Here is a 24,198-nt window from a genome sequence, read left to right as displayed (position 1 = left end):
TTACAGCAATATTAACTATCCAATCAAAATGGATACAGAACCGAAACTAACTCAGTCTGAATTAAGGTTTCACCCTGAATATAACGCATTTGCCTTCAAAGCTTCGGCCTAGCTGGACTGCTGTCTGTCTGTCCTCCTATCTTACTGCACATTTATTAAAAATGTAAACCTCTTGGAATAGGCACAATTAATGTGCCAACTTGATTGTGGCTGCAATATGTTTGCTAAAATAAAAAATGAAGATTTAATCTGCCTTCGCATCCAATTTCCTATTCATTATGGATCAACACTTCTACGCCATCAAAGTTTCTGCTCGTCATTACTTTTAGGTTTGTTTCTTATCACATATATATGTTACGGTGAAATACCGAAATCTGGAGAATGTCGACTGTTACCGGTGAATGTCAACATTCACAGTCTATTGGTGTATGTCCGAAATATTTTCCAAATACTCTTATTTCTGACTTACACCGGTCAATGTCGACATTTACCATGTACTAATGGTGAATGTTGAACATATAACAATATTATGTTTTCTTCTCTGTAATTCCGTCGCGAATGAACGCACTTGAAACTTGACTTAAGAACATGAGAACCTAAAACACACAATACATTCAAAATGAGAAAGGAAAATAATAGAAGTTAAAAACTTACTTAATTATACAGTACGTTCTAAATGAGTAAATAAAATAACAGTAATAAAAAACTTACTAAATTATGTGATTCAAATCTTATTTATTGCATCAACTTAAACTATTATTGCACTTTATGACCTCTCTTTTCGACTTACATCAGAGCATATCTGTGATTATGACCTCTCTTTTCGACTTACATCAGAGCATATCTGTGATTGTCGACATACACCGGTGAGGGTCCGAACATACAAGAATGTAGTGCAATATTCGATCTTTCAGCAACGTATGTGGTGAATGTTAACATTCTCCGGTGAAAGTCGACATTCTCCAATTTCGGTCTTTCACGGTCACATATATATGTACATATAGTATAAGAAACAATATATATATGCATACATATTGCTGCGTGCATATAGATTGAATGCATACAGAGCGGATGAATGATACGATGATACTTGATAAAATTTATTTTTACCAAAAGAAACACTTTACAGTTCTGGAACTTTCCACAAAAGCACTCGTACTGATCTTCTCAGTATCACAGAGCCCAATCAGTAGTTACAGTACAAACTGTAATACTAAGAAGAGTAAACACAACGCAGTGCAAAGTGCATCTAAAAAGCGAACCTCTCACGTATATTTCAATACTTCGAAGGAACTCTGAATTAACAATTGAGATACCGATGCTCTCTCCGGTCTTATATAATCTTTCCCTGGCCACCGAGAAATCTCTAGTACCTTTCACTTCTCGAAATTACAGGAAGGAATATGAGGGCCGGATACCGTTATAGTTACATATATGGATCAATTACAGTTATGCAGTTACAGTACCAATTGAGTTATACAGAGACTGGACCAAAATATCGCTGAATGATCGCCAGGTTTGGCGACTTTTAGCGATTTCTCGCCACATTTCGCTAGAAAAATTAGTTGTCCAAAACCATCGCCAGTGTGGGATCATCTCGCCAATGAACTATGTTATACAATTAATCTGCAGAACTTCTAGAAACATCATTGTAGTATTTTCTGTTGCTTAAAACTCATTAACAAAACCTGGCATTAAGTAACTTGCAGGAACATAAATTAGGCAAGCAGGGAACTAAGGCCAGACTGAGTTGCAAGCACAAACATTGAGAGTAAACATCGACTAGCATATCAATAAATAATATATGAAGGATAAATTAATTAAAGAATAAGAAAAAATAAGAAATTAAGAAGAATGAGAAAGTATTGACAAAACTTCAGATGCAGCAATAAAAGTGACTAAATTTTTCTGAAGAAGAGGAAAGAAGATCCTAATCCTTTGATCGGCGAAACTTGTGCAGAATAGAGTAACGAAATCTCACTCATACAATAGCACTCATACAATATATATATCATAAATATTTTCAATGGCTGTGCTATGTCTGATTTTAAAAACATTTTAATAACCTATTACAGCGAACAAATTTTGAATGAAAAGGAGGCTCAGTGAGTTTTATACAGAGTAGCCCCTAAGACAAAGAAAAGACAGTAAGTGCCTCTGAATGAAAGTTACGTGATGTTCTTATAAAATATTTCTTCATTTAAACTGTAACGTAACGTCATTTACACCTTTTCGTACGGGTACCATAAAATCAAATCAGGTATTCGCCTTTTTTTATCCGTTAAACTAATTTCTTATCTTCTTTTATCTTAGATTTAATGCTTTTTTATTAGTTTTCTGGTCTGGACTTGCCCGCAAACATGTATGTTTAGATAAGAATCCACTTAGAGCTCAGGAACGGATTGCATTTACTCGATTTTACATTTATTCCTAGCTTCGGTTTACGGGCATCTTGGAGGACAAAGGCTTGCAAGAACTCGAGGTTTTGTTGTATGCCACGGGCTGTTGGCTCACGGTAATTTCTGGTAAAACGTGATGGGGTGACAGGTTACAGAATGTAACCGATTATGAAATCGCAAAAAATTAAGATTGAAATTTAGCATCCTAGCATTAAGCGTTTTGCGACGGGAGCAGGAACGCCTTCATAACCGGCCCCACACGCGAATGTTACGGCATCTTTCGTTCAACCATGGTTTGCAAAGACAGTGATTGTCTTTAGTATTCCCTGCATAAATAACTTCTTACCCTTCAGCAGATTTAAGTATAATTTAAACATGTAATCACCATAAAGGTGCGGGCACCATTATGAGGGTAGGAATTTTGTTTTGCTAACCAAAATGGCAATCCCTACTTGCACAGCAACGGCTTTTAAGCTCTGTTTTAGGAAGTTTGAATTGAACAATTTAAAGACGGATTATTAGATTTATATCGGATTAATCTTTATTCGGAACACTCTCATGCTCTCATGAAGATTCAGTGTTTTAAAAAAAATGACCGATTTTAGAAAAAGTGCCAGCAATTTTAAGACAGGGTACTGCTATGAAGTGGTGCCCCGTATCATCGTACGGAGCATGCAGTATTTTTAGTGTCTAGATCTCCTTCAGCAAGAGTATGTTCAACACATGCAGAACGCTGTATAAATAACGTATTTCCATTGCAGATTATTCCTATTGAATATTCACCATAAACTAAACCAGATAAATAACTGTTTCATAAAATACTCCAATTAATTCTTGTAATGAAATACAATTGATTAATCATTCAATTCTAATGTTCTGAAGGATTTTTAAATGCAGCCATTTTTCATGTAAACTATTTTCGGATAAATTTCACACATTTAGCTGTCGTTAATACTCTTGAAGATGACATCTACCTCTTCTTTCTTCTAACGAATTTTTTCTTCTTTTAACGAGTTTCCCCAAAATATCCATAAAGATAAAGATCAAGGATGGAAAAATTTTGAAAACTAGGGGAAATTATCCAAACATCTGGGATTTGCTTTCTGGCTTAACAAGGCTTAATTTTCCAAACAAACCACAATGTGGATAAGTATGAATTTATTAAGGGCATCTCCTGACGCAAATTGCATAATCGTACTTCCAAGATGAGAAGCAAACAGCTGGGATGTTATAGCCGGTATAATTCGATTACACGCCATAAAAGCGGAAGCTATTCCAAATGAGTGCCCATTTGAATTCCATGTTCTAGCGCTGAGATATTTTTCTTCAATCGATATGGTAATTTCAGTTAATAGTCGATACGCGCCGTTGAATCAGGTTCTCTTTTCCAAAGGTAAATAGTACCTTAATGCAGGAATTTTTTGATATAATATTCATGAGATTCTCTTTTATTGAAATATTTCCCTCCTCTGCAGTTTCGAGGAAATATTCCGAGGTTTGCTCTCCAATAGAGTGGAAAGAAATTGGTTTATAGTAAACGCGCAATCTATTCTGCGGTGGATTAGATGAAAAATAAATCAGTTTAAAATAAAAGTAATCGCATCAAAATGGCTCTTATGTATTAAATAAAGAGTTATGCAATTCCAAAGAGGTAATTTTTATACCAAACTAAGCATGTTCTTAACGAATCTGAGGTTAATTATCTAAACTTATATGTATTATGTGATAAAATTCGATGGCGTACTCAACTTTTAGCATTAACTCTAATTTATCTCCATCTCTGAAGCCCAAGAGGCTTGATTTAATGTAAATTGTTTTACATTATGCAGCCGGTTAAATTCGTTTCAATTTACTTTGGATATTGATGTAATTCAACCCCAACTAATGAGTATTTCATCATCCAATAACTGTGTGTCACAGCGTTCTGAAGGTCTGATGATAAATACATTTAGAAAAGTGAAGTAAGATTACTTTTCTAATCCTGGTATCAGAAGTAAATGACATACATGCCTTTCGTTTTGAAATAAAAGTGCTTCTAATGTTTTGTTAGAATTTTTATTGACAAGAGATTGTTATATATGCTGATAAGTACCATCATAAATAATGGATAGTTAATTAATTGCTAACTATATTTAACAGCACGGGTACACATTTTAATATAAATAATTGTGCGTTTTGTTTTCCATCTAGGTTTCCCAAACCTCAATTATAGAGTTTAATCTTTGCAAGATATTTGTACTTTTAATATAATAATGCAAAAATGCAAATTGTTTCTTAAAAGTGTATTTTACTAAGACGATTACATACAAAGTAAATTTCCAGTACATTTAAGTTTTATTACATATCTGTATATGCATCCAGTTAAAACTGGAAGCTTAATAAGAAGAAACTGAATAAAATGATTCGCTTTATAAGTATCAATATAGAAGTAAACTATATAGTACACTATTTACAAGTACAGAAGATCAAGCGACATATAAGTATGTGAATAACGTAATTCAAACTTCAGAATAATTTTGCGTTGCTGTGAGCATGCGTCAGTAACTTTACAGTAAATTTCACTAGATTTTCACATCTGTTTTATATTTTGATGGTTCACCCTGAATGTGAATATTTCCAGCAACACAAATATCTCTGAAAATCTGAACATTTTTATTCGTATATATTCTTATTTGCATATATTATAATTTTGATCTACATTAATATTACATATAGTATATAATGCATTTCTTCTGATGCTTATGGACTGCTACTTTGTGCTTTGTCGTAGTTTATTAATCGGATCTAATCTATATAAAAGTTTGAGAAAAGGGCAAAGTGTTAGACATAGAGGTTAAAAATAAAAGATATTGCTCTCATTCTTTGGAGCTTTATGCCATAAGTCATTATAATTAGCTTTTCTATGTGGGTTTCGAAATGAACAGATAGTATCTGAAACGAAATAGATGAAAATACATTAAATCAATTACAAATGTATTTATTTTGACTAAATCATGGGTTTTCAGCCTTTAGAATGCTCTTATCTGCGAAGTCTTGTAAAGGTGGGCGAAAGACTGCACCGATAATAGAAGAACGCCAAGAACTTCACACAAAATTTAATATTTATTAATGATTACAAACCTATATGATTACAGAATTTGAAAAAAAAATATATAACTTTAATTCGGCAGATATTCATAAAAAAGTACGTAAAAAGTATATAACAGTTATAATTTTCAAACTGAACACGTTTTCTGAGTGCCAGTGTATATCTAGTTTTAGTTCAATATTATAATTATTTATACTAATTATTATTACACATATGTATTTTACTGCTAAGTGTCTTCCATTAATTTTCTTTCATTAATTTCAACAGGTTTAAGTATTTCTTCTTCGATACATATATATAAAGATATAATACATTGATCGCGAAGCCATTAAATATGAACCGCTAACACGTTTCGAAATTAAAACTTTAAAAATATTTCTTTTTGAAATCTTACATGAATTATTTTGGCCATTTGAGTAGTTTTATAAAAGTCATATAATTTAATCACCAAACCGTGAGTGCTTTTGAATATACAAAGCCGTAAACTTTAGTTATAAATTTTATCAATGTTGGTTTTACGGTGTAAAGATACGTGTTTAGCTCGTTAAAAAAACACTCATATCCTTTAAAAATTATCCAACCAGTTTATTTCTAGTTTTATCATTACGTGCCCCTTCATGCTTTGGTTATGTAAAGCGGCAGCACTTAAATAGTATGTGAGGTCAATGGGTTGGAAGGCCTTCAGTTAACATTAATTAATTGGCCTTCAGTTAACATTAATGCTTCGGTTATACTTAAGCGGGCAGTATCTAAAGATCTGAATACTATGAGTTGGAGAACGTTAAGTTTCTTTAAAGTTAAGTCTGTTTTTCTTTCTTTTACTCATTTCATTCACTCTCTTAAAGTGACTCGGTTTTAATTAAAATTATCCAGTGTGTATCCAAAGTCTTTTAATGATTCTCACGTACTACAAATAAAATTCACGGGTTTCAGACACAACACGAGAAACAGCTTCCAGTTGTTGAATTGCAATAAAAAATAATCTTAAATAATACATTAAATTACAGAAAATTAATCAGTTTAAGAATAAGAATTACTCTATGCACTAGATAGCTTGATTATCGAAAGTTATTAAGGCCCTAATGGATGCGAATAATCGATTTGTTTGAATGATAAGTTTTATGATTAAAAAAATGAATATTTTACGTACAAAATTTGTTCTTGAACAAATTACTTACAAGCAATAAATAAAATTCCATAAGTAAATATTTTTTAAACATAACGCCTTTTGTTTAGAAATTAAATTATATTTCCTTTATTAAAATGAATCGAAAAAATTAAATAACAGAAAAATTATCGTAAAATAGATTTTCCAACATTACAATCTTCAATTAATACATTCTTCAATCAATAATTGTGTCACTTTTTTTCAAACAATCAATTACTGTACTTAAAATGAAAGCATAATTCATATCATTTAGATGTCATAACTGAAAATATTAGTTAAGAAACAAAGCCCGAAGCTAACTGTACGTAAGAAACTAGGAAATCTAAAATAAGAAAAGTGCGGAGGTAGGGTGAACTGGTAAAAAGAAGAATACTTTATAGGTTAGAAAACTAAATTATCACTAATAAAAGAAAAGGGGTTGTAAGACTTCAACGCATTTCCAGATTGTTCCTAGAAGCTTCGCCGAGACCTGTCTACACAAGTTTTAAATAATTCAAATAGCCCAGATAATGAATTTTTGCTTAATCGAGATTTTACTATAATTTATGTTTTTAAACTGCTGACTAATTAAAAATTATAAATATTAATAGATACATTTATTAAGATATTAGTAGCTGCTAATAGTACATTCTTGAACAATTTATTTAATTTTTTACTTATCTGAAAGCAGCAAAAGCGAAATGCTATACTAAATGTATACGCCACTAAAGTCGAAATTTTAACAACATAAATGATTAATAAATATATTTCTTATTTAATTATTTATAAATTTATTTAATTATTTATTATTTATTTTATTATTTATTTAATAATTTATTTAATATTTAATTATTTATAAAATTTCCTGATAAATTTGCATTATTTTTCAAAATATCATCCTCATTTCATGAGGTTTTATTCCATGTTTGCAATTTATAATTTAAATTTCCAGAACATATAATTTTTTTCCGCTAGAATGAAATCTGTCCGTAAGTATATGAATTAAAACTATAATAGAAATAAAAATATATTTATTATATCTCGAGTTATTATAACAAGTTAGACAACATCCCTGTTTAAAAGATATGTGAGTAATAGCGTATGATATATTTCGGTTCGGGTCCAGTAAAGCTTAAGGTAGCATATAAGCGGTTAGAAAATAATGCTGAATCTTTATGGTGGTACATGATGTTTAAAGCGACACTTAGTCTCAAACTTTAGTGAATGTATATCTTGTAGAGTCATTAGGTAGAGTGTTCATTGAAGTAGGAAAAGTGAAAAATGTGCAATGTCCTCGGCGGGAACTCGAAATCTGGGCTTTTCGAATACGCGTCGAGTATGTTGCCAATTACAGTACGAAGGCTTGCAGAAACAAAGAAGAAAATACGTTATAATCTAAGGGGCAATTTTAAATCAATTAATAAATTATTATTAAATTTATTAATTATGATTCAAATTCGTTATGACTCTAATTCCATTTATGTTTTGTAACTACTTTAAGCATTAGATATTTAGTTTTTATTGCACGGCGTAGCATTTATTAATCATAACTTTTTATTAAAGTCGTAGCAACAAATATATAACTTAATCCTCAGATACTTTTTTCCTTATGGCAACTGCGAGTTTAAAATTCTGAAACAAAGATAATTCACCTAAATAATGTGACGATAGAAGAGATAGACTATAATGACTATAGCTTACCCAGTGTAGCTTAACTGATAATGACAAAGCAAACAAGAGGTATTTGGAAAATGGAATGCATGGTAGACGTCCGACGAAAATTGTTTCATATACGTATTGCCTCTAAAAAACGCGAAATGTAGAGGCATTAGGTACATTTCGGAACACAAAAAAATTAGTGATGCCTTCTCGGGGATTCGGCTCCTGATCATCCGACTACTAGTCGGACATTTTCCAATTACGCCACGAAACACGCGGTAAGGAAGAAGAAAACTCCCAACATTCATCCAAACGTAAACGACGGCTGGGGAGGAAAGGACCCAGTTGAAAAATCCAGGTGATGACGAATTATTGTCAACCACACTTTAGTTCGCGTACCATGTGTAAAAACATCTAAAATTTTTGGAACAGAAGACAAAAGAAATCAGTTATGCCCTTACTGGCATTCGAACTTCGAATTTCCTCGTCGCAAATCGGACGTGCCTCCAGCTACACAAGGAAGTACGGGGTAAGGAAGGTTTGGTTTGGTTTATTTAATTATGGCAAAGAACACTAGGGCTATCTGCCTAAGGAAAGGGATGCCTTCGCGGAGGACTTTCTAAGGGAAACTGGCTAGTATGTATACACCGGGGTAAGGAAGGAGAAAACTCTTTACCACTAGACAGTTCATCCGGAATCCAAACCGGAATAAAATGTAAATGTTCGAGGCTCTTATCCGCTTGGAAGTAGGCAGTCTTTTTAGTGTAATAACAGAGGAGTATAATCAATCCCTTAACATAAACTGTTGCACTAACTGTGACATCAAGGATGTCCTCTGGTGAGTAGCCAGAGAAGTACTTCAGTAAAAGCCAAGCGTCCCACTTGATAGGTTGTATCAGACCCTTAATCTATAATATTCTTAAAGTTAAATGTAATGGTCGTGTGTAACTTAAACCTGTTGTTACATGTTGTTAAAATACTTGTTACACTATACAGGACTCTTCTATGACCCTATCTAGAGCAACCAATTCACAAACTGACGCCCAACATCATTCATGTTTAGCTTTAATAGGGTCATAGAAGAGTCCTTCAGAGTGTAACAAGTATTTATTAACAGGTTTAAGTTACACACGAATATTACATTTAACTTTAGGAATATTACAGAGCAAGGGTCTGATACAACCTATCAAATGGGACGCTTGGCTTTTACTGAAGTACTTCTCTGACTACTCACCAGAAGGCAGCCTTGATGTCACAGTTAGTCCAACAGTTTATGTTAAGGGCTTGGTTACAGGAGTTAGATTGAATTTTGTATTAATTTGCTCAATGGCTCATGTTTAGCTACCGTAATTACATTAGTATTAAATTGTTCCGAAATTGCCGAATACATCTTATGGTTGATCAGAAAGGTTAGGAGTATACTATTTTGTCTATAAACGAACAATGTTTAGTTGTATTTTATAAAAAATTTGCTGTTGTACTTAAGCTGATTTTATTTTAAATTACTAGTCAGAATTAATGAAAAAGTATATGATTATATATTTATTGAAGTTTTAACTTTCTTTTTTGCTGTTTAATTAAGACTGTTGTTTGTATCAGGTTACCTTTGCAAATATAAAGAATTTTTATTCGTTAAAAATTCACAATGATATATTTGATTCAAATGGTATAAAATGAGATTAGAACTCAAAAATATATTTAGTGATTTAGGAAAATGAAATAAAATAACAGTTTATGTCAGCGAGTTAGACGAAAACGAATTTAACAAAATTAACGCATTTTTCTGTACATGCAACTTAATTTATTCCCTTCGGTTTTAATGTAACTTAAACTTTATAGCTGCTGCTCCAGAATTATCAATTTTTTTTATTTTTTAAAAAATATCTTCTATCACGGAGAAAACAGCTCAAGTCAAGCTCAACTCTTAAGTTCCACTTTTAATAGATCACTTTTATCACGTCCGGTATAACTTTCCTTAATTAGCTCTTGTAATTTAATCCTCTTCCCTCCCAAAATGTAACCTCCCTCCCTCCTCAGAGCGCGGAGCATAGCGATACCAGGGCAATCAGAGTCTTGTTAAAGGCTATAACAAGATCCCGGTCCCTCGAAAACGGCTATTAAGCGCTTAACGCGAGAGCTTACTACAAACTGTACAACTCATTTAAGCGAAACAGGATTTCTGTGTGATGTCAAGCTGTACATTAAAATGGCTTTAAAGCAGCTCATGCAGGATAGATCGAATTCGCTTGTTTCGGGAAAAATGTAACATGACTTGGGTTACAACAAATGGGGGGGGCGGTTAAAGTCTTTTTTTTACTAAGTTTAGAAAATGGATAGATGTTTGTATTTTAATTTGTAATCCGAGGTAAATTCGCATGGAATTTTTTTTTCATGTTTAATAGAGATTCATATAAAGATTGAAGAGTAATTTACTAGTTCATAACGCAACGTAGGAAAAAAAAGAGACGTCAAAATTTGAACATTAGTTTTTATCAGCGAACAGCAAATTATATGAATAAAGATAAATGACGTTTATTGATTTTTTTCTAGTCTATTAATGAAAAGCTGTAAGTTTATAGCGATGCATTTGAAAGGCATTAAATTGTATTTCTTTGGTTTAAAGTTGTCAGCAAATCAGATCAATTTGCAGGTTAGCTTTCAAATTTATGTTAATTGCTTAAACAGCGTGGGGAGTATCATTTTATTTAAAAGTTATTGTTTTGTTATACTGTTTTACTTAAATTTGTTTGGATCAATTCTCGAAATTAATTTTTGATCACTTCCTACGGAACCGATTTTTTGAAAATTTTCACACTTGCGTATTTGTTATAACAATTCCATATTATACACGACTTTTTCAAATTCCTTTGTAGATTTCTTTTAGTCATTGCCGAATTTTTATCTCGTATTCTCATTTAATGAATTAGTGATAGCAATCGTCGTAGATTTTTCAGCCTTTCACCACTGGATGAAGTGAAAGTCAGTCTTATAAATGAAGTTTTATCAGAATTTCTAACATATTTCACCGAGTTTTGATAATTTTTCAGAATTTATTCTATATTTGTAGCTATCGTGCAGTTGCTAACAATGATACGAATTTTTTAATTGAAAGTGTTAATACTTCATTTTAACAGTTCCATGACTTTTAAATGAAATAACAGACCGTATAGTTAAATGAGGAAGCCATTTAAATAAGTTGTATGTAAATATACGCCATTAGATAAAACGCAGCATTTTTAGGTTTGGTTGGAGAAAAGTAATATCTCGCGCAACTTAATGCAACGCTGAATAGAAGGAAATCTTCCTGGGTATTATAGATTATAAAACTAAACATAATGTTTTAAAAAATTTCGAATTCAACGATTTAAGTTAAATACAATAAAATGTTTAAAAAAGTAGCTGTCATAATTCTTTGGTGACATGTGAGTACAAACAAAATTTAGGGCACTCATAATTACTGTAATAGGCCATTAAATCTACATATATGTACTGAACTAGGATATTAATTGTACATCTTTGTATTAGGGTATTATTTACTATGAAATTAATTGCAGCTAACTATATTAGTATATTAATTGTACTAATTGTTCTAGAGAAGCAATTGAACTAGAGCATTAATTTTTCTTAATGGTGTTAGGGTATTTATTATACTAGGACAGTAATTGAACTAAGACAGTAATTGTATTAGGACATTAGTTTTTTACTGGAATTTTTTATTAGAATTTTACGGAAGAACAGATATAATGTTATACAAATAACAAATAGTTTTATTCAGGTCACTCGAATGTCTCTCTAATGTCTAGAAATTTTGATTTAAATCCGGTTTTGTTAGCAGACCCGAGAATTTATTTTTAGTCATCTCTGACTAAGAATATATATTTTGACAGCTAAAAAAATATTTTTACTTTTTGGTGCATTTAACTAAAATCATCTCATTTAAAAATATTTTGTATACTTATGTAATTTACAATCTTCAGTATAATTATGCATAAAATTCCCACAGAGCATTAAGTATAACTTTTGAAATAGGATATTAATTTTCAAAATAATAGAAGATTATAAACTTAGATAAAACAATAAGTTTCTCATCAACTAATACGTGAATAAGTTAGAATGAGAAATTTTTCTGAGTACAACTTTCAACGGCAGTAGTAAAAACTAGATAAAAACTTGAAAGTTTGGGTTGATAAAACTGGATTTAATGCAACGCTGAATAGAAGGAAACCTTCCTGGGTAATTTAGATTATAAAACTAAACATAATGTTTTAAAAAATTTCGAATTCAACGATTTAAGTTAAATACAACAAAATGTTTAAAAAAGTAACTGTCATAATATTTTTGGTGACGTGTATAAAACTGTTATAAAACTGGATTTATCAAACCGCCCATCTTCGTATTAAGCCAAATACTACTACAAGAATCTCTTATCTTTGCAGAAATGGAAAATATATTTAAAACTGTGGTCTGAAATTCAAACTGCATGCTGATCGAATGTCTGATATGCGGCGAAATTTAAAATTTTATCTTGCGAATGTTTTTAGTGTGCGGCAAGAATAATTCACTTGGCGGACTTCTTAATTTACGGCAACCTATTTTCCTTTCCCTGTTTGCATTGCTGAATTGAGCGGAAAAAAGTTATTTCTTTCCTACTTCAAAATAATTTTAACAAAGTGATAAAACACATTTGATGTTACTATCGCTTTCAACTAGTATGCAAAATTTCAAAACGCGCCAGTATATAAATTCCCGTATATCTTTTGAAATTTTGAATAAAAAACTGTAGTGTTTTGCAGGTATACTTAGAAATACATCTACTTTAAAATAATTAGAAAAATTTATAAAAAGCATTTAAAAATACAAATTAAAAAAAAATAAATCATGAAAAGTGTATGAATTATATTTGGAATCCTAAATTTTGAATTCTTGAAGAAGGAATCAAGTAAGTTTAATAAAAAAAAGGGGATATTAGTAAATATACGTATATCAAATTCAATTAACATTGAGGAGCTAACATTTTGAGAGCTAATTTTTTAAAAACTACTCGTGCGATTTTTACAAAGCCTGGCAGTGTGGCATAATTTGAGTCGTAGAATTGAAATATGGAATAAAATCGGCATATCATTTCAGAAAATATCCGATTTTTGTGTCAAAATACCTATATTAGAACAATGCTATATATAAATCTAATACATATCCTTTACGTCGCGCTTTTGAGATATGAAAAACGCAGTTTGAATTTCGGCAATCGACCCAGTAGAACGAGGTCCCTTTTTTTTTTGTCTTTGCGCAATATACCTAGAAGACACTTTTGTTGGTTACCTTTTGCTATTCAAACAGCTAAACATTAAATTTTCAGACTGACAGAATTTAAAATAATTCTTGTATGTTTAATTAATTATTAAATAAATTACTTTACACTGAAAATAAATAAATCATGAAAACTTTCTAAACCTTCTGAGAAAATTTCCAAGTGGAATAAAATTTCAAGATAAATAATAAAAACATAGTCTGTTTCTCTTATTTATATAATTTTTCTTCAACACATAAAGAAAGATGCATGTGCTTGCATGTATATAATATAAACTTCTTTATTTCTATCTGTAACTTGACATTTGATTGCATTTAGATCCTTATGACGTTAGTAACCATGGAGAGAAGTTACTAGAAACTATCTTCTTTATCATGGAATGTAGACACTTATCGGTCAATGCGATTCTTTTCTCATTAATTTTCAACAGTTGCTCATATGTAAATGTATTCCCAAACAAAGCGATTATAAGTGTAAATATTTCTAACTAGCTTATTTATTTTTTGACAAGTTAACCAGATCTCCTTTGAATAAGATTTATATCACACTGTAAGTTAATTTACTTCGTTTTACAGATTTTCCGGTGCGTTATTCACGTTCGTTTTTAAATGAAAATAAAATACACTCGGACTTCAAATACTAAAATTTTGAAATCTCAGTAATACCGTATTTACAATAAGTATGTAACTGAAATGTATTCGCATACCGCAAAAAATTGTTTCGGGGGCCGTACGCGAGTCTCCAGTTAGAAAGCCCTCTCTTAGAGTGCTCATTAATGAGACTATTTTTCTGTCATTAAAATATTACTCAGTTACCCAAATTTTGTTTTGAATGCTCTAGCACAGAGAACTTATTACTCGAGAACTAACTTTTTACATGGAGCTAATCAACGGATCTAGAAATTGTGCAAATTTTAAGAAGTATTACGAAAAACGGTTTTGTTATTCATTTACGTTCATATAAAATCAGAATTTTTTTTAAATATAAATATTCCAGAACTAAATATATGTAACACCAAAATTGCGGTTATCTTAATTTACTTGCCTACATCAGAGATTTATGCAAATTGCAAGGCAAGCCGCGAAGCTTTTAAGGGATTTAAATCTTAAGAGAACTCAATGGATCCACTGTCTTGCCGCTTACCGAAAGGAACCCGCATGCAGAGCAGAAATTTAGAAACAGCCGAAGGTTAGCCGGAAATTGGTGAATAATCGAATGTTAGCTGGTCGTGTGCTATTCATTGTCTATTTTTTATGTTTCTTGGCATCAAATCGATTCCAGACTGACGTGCAAGTAGCACCTTGGTAAAATGAGGTGGGCAATAATTAGTTACCAGCTAGATTTGGCAACTGCGTCCTCGCATTCGTGGTCGCCTTTTAAATGGAAGAGAAAGCAAGGGAGTTTACTTCTTATTTGTGCCTGCCTTCGCGATGTAATTCGAAGTACATCCGGATAGCAACAAGGATATCCGGAATACCAACCCCGGTGAGGGCACTGCACATTTTTCCCGTTTCCTGTCCCCAAGTAAACCTAATCCACTCTGCAAACAAAGGTTTCAGATTTATTCCAGACTGTTTGGAACGTTTTAAAATATATGTCCGATGCATACCTTTTAAAGAAAGTCAAGTAACTAAATAGGATTTGTTTGTTTTTAATTATGTCATAACTGTAGTTTAGTAGAGAATCGCTGTAACTGATATCAATGAGAAGCAGCAACATTTATTTTGTTGCTACTTAGTTGTGTTATAATAAGTAGTGGCTCGTAAAATTCCCTGTTAAAATTTGACATTGAGTTTCGTTTTACGCATTTATACCTAAGCAGAGGTGATGAATCGCAAAATATTCAGCGGTGTTAGATTTAATAATAGACAATTTTCAGTTAGTTAAACGTCTTATCAGTGACAATATGCACAATATATTTATAATCTATATATAAGTTACAACAGGTGCAAATTTATGTCAATTATTTTCCTCGAATTCCTTCAAAAACTATACTTCTCGTGCTGGTTATCCGATTAAACATAATTTATTCTAAACTTTCGCCAGTTTAGTCTTCGCCAGTTAGTATACTATGGAAGACATAATGTCTTTGCACTTTTACCTGAAGTCTAGAATATTAATGAATAGAAATAACAACAAACTCAGAATAATTTTTTTTTACTAAGAACTATAGTTACAACTAAAATGTTAACAAATAAATCACCGTCCGTTTTTCATGAGACTTAGAATACAAATAGTATAAATATGTACAAGACAGATAAAAGATTTAATACCTATGGACCCGGCTCTTATATTCATGCACGATGTCTAAAATCAGTATCGAATACCACACTATCAAAAGGCACATTTGGTGCATTTCCAAACTCTTTCTCCCAGTTTACATCTTTGCTAGCTATCTAAATTTCTTAAGATGAGGATCATAGAAACCATACAGATGCAGGACTGGATTAACATCAAAATAAATCTAACATTGTATGAGATGGTAAATATTAGTCTACACTTTTTTCTCACTAGCCAGTATACAAAATTAAAACTGAAAACTTCATTTAAATATTCGAAATAAATCACTTGCTACATTTTTTTTTTTCGTTAGAAACATCAGCGATTTGATCAGAGAAAATAATGTCTTCTTTCGCAAAACTGAAGAAAACGTCGGCCATTACTTCCTGTGATGCACATCATTATCATTTTTTGTATACACTTGTGCATAACTGATAAAAGTAAATTTCATTTGGTTTAGTTTATTTAATTATGGAAAAGCACACTAGGGCTATCTGCCTAAGGGAAGGGATGCCATCGTGCAGGTCTTTCTAAGGGAAACTGGCTCGTATACACGTTACACATGGGTAAAACCGCGAAAACGCCCATGCAACTAGCCCGTTCGAAGGATTCGAACCTCAGACCGAACTACCAGTGTTCAGCGAGTTTACCGCTCGACCGCTGGTGGGCTAACAAATAAAGGAATTTAAAATATTGGAGAAAAAGTAACATACGATTGCAAAAGCATTTGACTGTTAATTGTTACTGAAAGTATGTGGAAAGCGCGTTTTGTTGTTTTTTGCTTCTTCTGTTTTATATTTTATTCTTAAACTTAGTTTTCATTTCTGTCTTATAAAAGTAACAATGTAGTAGTTAACTAGACTTCATGCGTTAAATCACAAGGGTATGTGATTTAGGAAATAACCATTCACGATACATTCTACGAGTTTCTTTGAACTTCATTCAATTTTTCATATTGAAATTATATTTCTGGCATTTGGCGAAAAAGAAAGAATTTTAATAATTTTACCTATAGAAATTATATACTTCTTTTTACCGTTCTTTCAAAAGTCATATCCTACCTTTGGTATTAGTTCCTTGGCTGTAAAGAGAGGGCTGTCTGTGAATGTGGAATGAGGTCTGTTGTTTTTGGGACCACATGGAACCAGAGACGGTACGGTGTCCTGTTCGGGGCACATGGCATGCGCGCTGAGGGTGTAGCTGCTGGAGGGTCTTCTTGGACTTCTAGATAGGGGTGAGCCTCCTACGCTAGGGAAACCTCTCGCGTCTGATTTTTCACCCCACTGGCTTCGGTCTGGACTGCTGCTACTGGAAAAGAAGAGTACACACAAATTGAAAAGCTATTCCAAAGAACAATTATAATACGCAGATCGACGTTCAGATATAAATAGAAATTTTCATGCTTTCTTAATTAACTCAATGTAATCAGGACTCTTTGAGGAAACATAATTGAGTTATCAGCAGAAATGCTAATTTCTTTTTCGATCACCCTTGTTATTTATGATCAACATATCGGAGCAGGAGCTGACAACAGTGTTGTGCAGCTAATGACCATTAAATTTTCGATTAGTTTGTAAGGGATTTTTCTCCCGCCTTATCGCGTGCCTTCGTTGTGTAACTCGAAGCAGGCCTGGTTACTAATCGGGAAGTTCGGAGTTTGAATTTTAGCGAGTGCTTATTTTTCATATTTTCGGATTTCAAAAATAGTCTATCTTCTTATACAAGTAGAGCCTGAACTAAAACGCGGTTCACGAGAATTTGTCACCACCTGGATTTGGCAAATGCGTTCCTCAGCTTTTCGGTCGCCTTCATTTTCTTCTTGCTTGCCCAACTGAAAGTACATCCAGCTAACAATAAAAAGATCCGGAATCCACAACCCGGTGACACATTGCTTATTTTTGACATTTTATGTTCCGAAACAAACCTAATCCACACTATAAACAAATGTTTCAGATTTATTCGAGACGAAACATTAGTTTGAAACTGATTGTCTGTCTCATTCTAGAGTTTATGATTAATGCATATCTTTTAAAGAAGGCGATTTGAGAAGTGAAAATGAATCACATGCTTGGGAACCACAATCCATGAAGTTAAGTTGACTGCTCTTAATACACTAGTTCTAATCCATCAGAGAATCCCTGTCAAGGTTTAGTATTATGGAAACACCCGCTAAAGATGATATTAAATTTAAAAATATGAAGAAAGCCTTTCATGCCTAAACACATGCAGCGTAAACATGCATAAAACATGTCCTATATTAACCTTGTAATGTGTGCACTGTTTCAATCCAGAATGAAAATAAACGAGCATACAATGGCAAAGGAATTAATGTAATGAGAAGAGAATTGACATTTCGCACGAATGTGTCAACACGCAGTCAAAAGACATATTCTTCTTGAATTAAGAAACTTCTTGGGTGCCGAAACAAGTGCAACTCAGTGGCAAATGATTGTAGAGTACATCAGTATTTAAATTAGTTTATTGCTTAGGCAATAAATTCCAGTTTATATTTTAGTGGAACATTACTGATTAGTTTATCGTTTGGGCAATAAATTCCAGTTTATATTTTACACGATCCGTCATATTTTAGTGGCAGTGTAAAATAATTAATGTGTAAATGGCAGGAGAAGTTGGAGTCTTAGCTCCAAAATCTACTTTTGCATGATAAAGCCACTCCGACATGAGCAAAATGCTAACTATGATAACCTTTGAAAACACCTAGCCATCTAAATCATTTAATATATTAAAGTTGTAACATGCTTCCCCTTCTTATATCATGAAAACTGCCAATTAGTGTTGATATAAAGGATGAAGTGGACTTCCCTTTATGCTTTGATTTTTGATGTAAAAAATTTAGATTTATTCTACCCGAAATGTAACACGAATTTTAAACTTACATTACCTAAAAATGAGTAATAATCTTACAAAAAACTGCTGCTTACATGTAATTAGCCTTGAATGTAATCAGCATTAATGTAATTAGCTTAAATGTAATCAGCATTAAATGTTCTCAAATTATATTTGAAATGTGACTGTGTAGTTTTTATAATTATGTATATGTAAAATATAATTATGTATTTCTAAAAATATGTAGTTGCAATGATTCGAGTTACATATGGTAGCCAACAGTACATTCTAAAAGTTCATTATAAAGTGCCTAAAGTAAAGCAAAAAATTATATTGACCTGAATAAGAATCATAATTTTTTATTTACAATTAGATTTGTAATGATATTTATACAGTACTCGAATAAGATTTCAGTACCTACTAAAAGTGTAATTTATCCTGCTGTTATATCGCAATCGCATATTCTTAAAGTATTTTATTTCGTAAACTCGAAGGAAGAACTTCGAAAACTCGAAGGAAGAGTAGTTTAAAAAAAATTATAGTAAACACGTACGTCATTTTATAAAAAACACAATCAGCATCTTCTATCTCAAATTAAATGTTAAATAATTGTCTCTAGAGACAAGAAAAGAAGAAATTATGAAGTATTTATTTGCAGTGATAACCATCGAAAAAGTTTAACGTGACATCTAATGGATATTTATACTGAAACTCCCTTGCATTCCATCTTCTATACATAAATACATTTTCAGAAGCATTTAATTTACTTAAATAGTTTTTAGATGGCATTCTGTTATGAATGCATGTGCGCATCATTGAACCTTTAATTATTAGGTACCATGACACCATAAATTATTGACATTATATATCCGTAAAAACTTCTATAAGCATTTTTCTGCATATATTTATATATATATATTGAATTTTAACATGAGTATACATACTATGCATTAAATATTTATTTAAATTTTAGAGATTATTTTTACTAGTATTTTAATTAGTCATTTAATTTTCACCAATTTTGCATAGTATCTTGTGATTTCTAGGTTTCTATTTAGTTTGGATTTTCTGCTTGCTTAGATCAAACCTTGAAGTTAATTTTCACTTACATCTATTTGATTAGGTTTAAAGTTTTCACATACATATACTTCAAAATTAGATATCAATTATTTTTTTATTTTGTACTAAAATTTCTCATCTATCCTTGTTTCTTTCCCTTAGTCAAACTATTATTATCTGTTATTACATATCCTTGAGTCTATTATTAAAACTTATTAAAACTATTATTAAATTACTATTATTACTATTATTAAAACTATTACTAAATCCTAAATAATAATTATTATATATCCTTGAATCAAACTATACATCGAAAGTTCTTTAATATAACACCACCGAATAGATCAAAAATAATATTCCAAATAAAATTTTCTGCAGTTTCTACCATGATTTTATTTTAGATACATTTTAACCTTAGTTAATAATGACGGATTCATAAAGTAAAAAAATGCAGTTCTTCATCTCTAATAGCCCACGATTTAAAATGATGATGAAGTAGAATTTCTAAATCATATAGAAATGTAAATGAATTTAATATAAATTAATGCCTACAGATAGATCGAAAGACATTGAAAAAAATCTGATGTGTACACCACATGACTTCCTTGTACGGAATATTAAATTATACGCATTTTTCTTGCATTTCATTTAAACTTATTGGATTGAATTAAATCTACTTCGCCGACAGCGCATAAACCACAATAGAATAAATGCATTGTTTAAAATTCACTCAGTATTTGTTTACCATAGCGACATTCTGGCGCTAGGTTCACTTAACAGTATTATATTTCGTTCATATTATAACTCATAACGCACAAAATTTATATCATTTAAAGAATAGAATTATTTAATCGTTGCACATGTTCTATTCAAATACTATAATAAAGCTAGAATGATATATAAAAGAAATTAAGCAAACAAAACAAAAATGAAACAGTTTTTCACAGACGATTGAGTATTTCTCATTCAATTAATTCAGTTCTCACTTCGCGAGAAGGCAAAAATACATAAAAACTCAAAATATCTATATTAAAAATTACGAAGTAAATTTTAATATAGATATTTATAAATTTTATTATAGATATTCGAGAAAGGATTAAGCATGATTTAATTGCCAATAATAAATGAAGGCGTTATCTTTGTTGTTGCGAAGCTAAGTTACTCTAGATTGGCAACAAATCCACTAGTCTGCTGTTTCAAATGTAAACAATCAATGGCCGCCGTCAAAACAAAAAGGCTTAGCGGCACTTAAACAACTTTAAAATTGTTGATAATTCTAAAAATATTGCACACAGATTTACTAAAGGCATAAAAACCTTAACCGGAAGATAAAAACAACATAATACAATCATTTTTAAAGCAAAAAATGTACAATTTACAAACATATAAGAGTAAAGAAACTGAGATCATTGAGCCGGGTAACAGAGTGGATATATACATAAATATATTTATATACGTTTGGTGCGGCCGATTGCAACCAAAATACGTGGTGCACATCTACATGTTATAACAGTTCTATATACAAAATTTCAACGTTCTGAGGCTACTCGCTTTTGAGTTATGCGAGATACGTACGTTCGTACGTACGTACATACGTTCGTACAGACGCCACGAAAAATTCTCTTCAGAATTAATTTTGAAGCAGTTTTATAATTTTTTTGGAAGAAACGAGTCTTTTATTCTCACCTTACGTACAGATATCACGCAAAAACATCGTTAAATTGCCTTCGATAGCGGTCAAAATGGATATTTTCGTTGAAATATGCTGCCTGAAACTTTTCGCGATTACAATACTTCCTTTTTACTTCGTACAAGGAAGTAAAAATAGCGTCATGGGTACTTCATTGCTATGGTGACGAGAAGGAAACTTTTTCCACATCCTCAATTGCAATAATTGCTTTGTCTATTTCTTTACCGCTCTAAAGAAAAAAACTAAATTTATAAGAACAGTGTAAGTTTGTAAAGTGTAAAATATATATTTTAAATATCACAATACTTTTGCTTATATGGGACTAAACACAACACAAACTCAAGGACGCTCATGCTGATGTTGTATCAAAATTTCAAGCAACTATATAAGGTGTAACACAGAAATTAATTATGTATGAAAATAATTACATTTAAATTCACTTACACTTCATTTCCATAATTTTAACTTAAAATACGCTGTTGTTAGCAGCACTACGCTTCAGTCACATGCAAAATAAAGTATAATGTTAGTTGAAATATTAATTTTTATGTTTAGTGTCACTAAACAAGTTAACGTAAAACCCTTTCATATATTTGACTTTACTGTAAATTTGCGATTACATCCCTTGCATTTTACATTATTTATATTTCATGCATAGTAAAAATTACTTTTACTGCATTTTTGATGCGGGAATTACATATCTATATATATGGCATGTATGTGTTTTGCTTTCAAAAGAATTGTTTTGTAATTATATATGTACTATATATACACACACTCAGTTTATTACGTTTTTAACATTCGGATCTGTATAGTTAATAGCTGGAAATTTATAAATAACTGAAATGGAAACTGAGAAATTACCTGCTGAACTGTGATGGGCTTGAGAGAAACATTTATTTTTATATTCTCGAGATTTGTGAAAGCTTTTCAAATTTTATTATGCTTTTAAAAACCCGATGATGTGATTTTCTTCTGCAGCTAGCGATTTTTGAAACTCAATTTGCAATATTTGCTCTTGGTTTTAGAATTTTGTCATATCATTGGTATTTCTTAAATTACATTTTGGGCAGTTTCTTACTTTTATCACATTAAAGCTGCTATAAAGGAAGACGCTTTCTTTATTATCTTCGTATTTATCTGGGAGACCAAACACTAACCAAATAACATTGAACGATATATAGTAAGTAGTATATAGTAAAGTGCATGAAGAAAAATCTGAAAATTTCAATGAGAGCATGTTGTAAAGTACATAATTTCCTTTTTAGTTGGAGAAACAGGTATTAGTCCCGGGCAAGATGAGAAACGTTTTCAATTTAAATTATCATTTAATTTAATTGACTTGCCACTATAAGACACATTATCTTAAACTTTCGTTCAAAAAAAAAATTGAGTACAGTGAAAATACCAGCAGATTCATGTCGCTACGAAGTTTCTGGTAAACAATTTATCATGGTTTCGCTTCCTCTACTGAGCTACAGAAAATCAATTTTCCCTTTTCTCACACTATTTCAATTTATGGTTGTAATCATAGCCAGGACCGGGAGCTGCACTAACATCAGTAATTGCTCAGAAGAATAATTATTTTCGGTATTCATTCGAAGTCCCTTAAATATGATTTCAGTGGAAGATTCTCCTTCATTGTTTATGGCTTGCTCAGTTTCTAACGTAAGCACGCGATCAATTAAAACGAGAAACGAGCTAGAATTTATCAGCTGCTAATTAAGGGAAAGTTATCGAGTAAAAAGGATGGGATTCTTAAGTCGCTTTTATCGCAGAAAATTGCTAAAGAGTGCATTTATTTTTAAGATGATGTCTTTATTTCTTCTGTTCTTTGTTTGCTCGGCGTTTCGGTAGATAAATATGCGAATGGATAGTTTCCTTTTTAATTGTGACGGGAGTAATGCGAAAGAATTTTTTTAATTGGCTGTTAATGAAATTGTAATAACTATTGTTTTAAAATGGGTTGCAGAGATAAGCTTAAATGTGTCATTAAGAAAACATAATTTTACATTCTCTTTTACATAAAATGATATTTTAGATTAAAAAAAAAGTACTTACTTATTTGAGGCATAGTTTTGGCATTTTTATATCTTATTAACAAATTCAAAATATTCAAAACCAATATTAAACACAATTGTTCATAATATATTTTTTTAAAGTTTTTTCTGCCTCCGCCCAGTTTTCGTTTGATGTAATGTCCATTGTCTCTTAATTACCTAACATTAAATAAAAATGCAAATCTCAGATCTGAATAGGTACTTTGAATGAGTTATTCGGCTTAAAAATATTAAAATTAGTACTTCTGAAAATAATTTTTTTTTGAAGCTAAAGACGTGGAAAATGAGCAGTGCCCTCGAACCCTGGACATCCCGAAAATGCATCGAGTACGCTTCCAGTTACACCACGAAGTTATGCGGAAAGGAGGGAGAAAATACCTTATATACTCCCCTTTTTAAAGGGCGACTGGGAATTAAGGGACCCAAGAACCAAATCCTGGTAGTGATGAATTATTGTCCACTAACTTTTAGCTCGTGCACCACTGTAGAGTCATTAAGTTTTTTTTTTCTTTTTTCTTTTTTTTGAAACAGGAGGTGTGAAAAATGTGCATTGCTCTCAACGGAAATCGAACCACGGACCTCTCGAATACGCGCCGAGTGTGCTTCCAACGTCCACGAAGGCATGCGAAAAGGAGCGAGAAAATATCTTATAAACCTAATA

General features: G+C 31.5%; 1 protein-coding gene across 2 annotated transcripts in view; it reads right to left on the bottom strand.

Moving 5' to 3' along the window:
* LOC118191452 (BAR/IMD domain-containing adapter protein 2-like) overlaps window positions 1-24,198 on the bottom strand; it is a 509,223-nt gene that overhangs the window by 25,316 nt on the left and 459,709 nt on the right. Inside the window, exon 13 of one of the 2 annotated variants that reach the window (XM_085818518.1) lies at window positions 16,943-17,186. In XM_085818518.1, the coding sequence (XP_085674644.1) occupies window positions 16,943-17,186 (244 nt within the window). Of the gene's footprint in view, window positions 1-16,942; window positions 17,190-24,198 lie in introns of both variants that reach the window. The other variant, XM_035362253.2, reaches the window with a different exon arrangement.

This window comes from Stegodyphus dumicola, chromosome 6 (genome assembly GCF_044657685.1).
Source record: "Stegodyphus dumicola isolate Sdum_Otavi_A_Nest chromosome 6, ASM4465768v1".
Classification (NCBI taxonomy): domain Eukaryota; kingdom Metazoa; phylum Arthropoda; class Arachnida; order Araneae; family Eresidae; genus Stegodyphus; species Stegodyphus dumicola.
The sequence above is the reverse complement of the archived record's forward strand: the minus strand, read 5'-3'. Positions and strand labels throughout refer to the sequence as shown.